This window comes from Sinocyclocheilus grahami, unplaced genomic scaffold (assembly GCF_001515645.1).
Source record: "Sinocyclocheilus grahami isolate Dianchi unplaced genomic scaffold, SAMN03320097.WGS_v1.1 scaffold10908.1, whole genome shotgun sequence".
NCBI lineage: Eukaryota > Metazoa > Chordata > Actinopteri > Cypriniformes > Cyprinidae > Sinocyclocheilus > Sinocyclocheilus grahami.
In genome coordinates this window covers 3,407-4,306 of record NW_015513511.1, presented here as the reverse complement: position 1 = coordinate 4,306, position 900 = coordinate 3,407, and the positions used below count along the sequence as shown (strand labels likewise).

At 45.8% G+C, this 900-nt stretch overlaps 1 protein-coding gene across 1 annotated transcript in view; it reads right to left on the bottom strand.

Moving 5' to 3' along the window:
* The window catches only part of LOC107578563 (collagen alpha-1(XXVIII) chain-like), a gene marked incomplete at its 5' end in the record, with an annotated part of 6,418 nt that overhangs the window by 2,806 nt on the left and 2,712 nt on the right, over nucleotides 1–900 (bottom strand). The window contains 1 exon segment of the mRNA XM_016264509.1: nucleotides 260–892. Coding sequence (XP_016119995.1) covers nucleotides 260–892 — 633 coding nt within the window.

The following is a 900-nucleotide window of genomic DNA, read 5'->3' as shown; positions in this document are numbered from 1 at the left end:
ATTGCTGAGCAAGTGATGGAATGCTACATTTCTCTAAATCTGTTCTGATAAAGAAACTACATCCACATGGATGGCCCAAGGGTACATTTTCATTTTTGGGTGAACTATTCCTTTAATCACCAGAAATACTGCCACAAAGGCATGATTCCTACTGTATTTTCCACATGTGAATGATTCTGAGACTTTATTTTATGCCTATGCCTTATCTTGATTTCCACTTTTCCACTTCTTTTTGTCATGAAAACTTTTGATATTTGACTGCTATTTGATAAGTGCATTAAAGCTAATAACATATATATTAGGCCTTTTTTTGCAAATCAGCAAACATACCAGGAAGCATTCTGAAGTCCTCTATGGAAAACACGTGCTCTTCAGTGGGCGGCGACGCTATTGACTTCAGCTCCTGCTTAAAATCATCATAGATGGGGTCGCTTTGATTCACCACCCCTATAGCCAACATGGTGATATTGGCTGAATGGGCCTCTCTGACCGCATCCTCCAGCTTCACCGTGTCCCGATGATCCGTCTGGCCGTCTGTAATAACCACAGCCACTTTCCTCACACCGCGCCGAGCAAAGCGGAAGATCTCATTGGCCTTTCTGATGCCACTTCCTGTGTAAGTGCCCTCCCCAATGTAGGGCATCCTGCGCACGGCTGCTTTCACTTCATCACGACTTAAGCGCTCTTGTATGCTTGTGATCACCAGGTTAATGTGGCTGTAGAGAACCACGCCGACACGCGTGACCTCTGGACTGACTGACACGCGGTCGATCAAGGTGTTCACAAAGTCTTTAATGACCTCAAAGTTTTCCGGGCCGACGCTCTCAGAGCTGTCAATCACAAACACCAGCTCCAGAGGCCGCACTCTGCAAATCCGGCCACAGCCTGACAAATGATAAT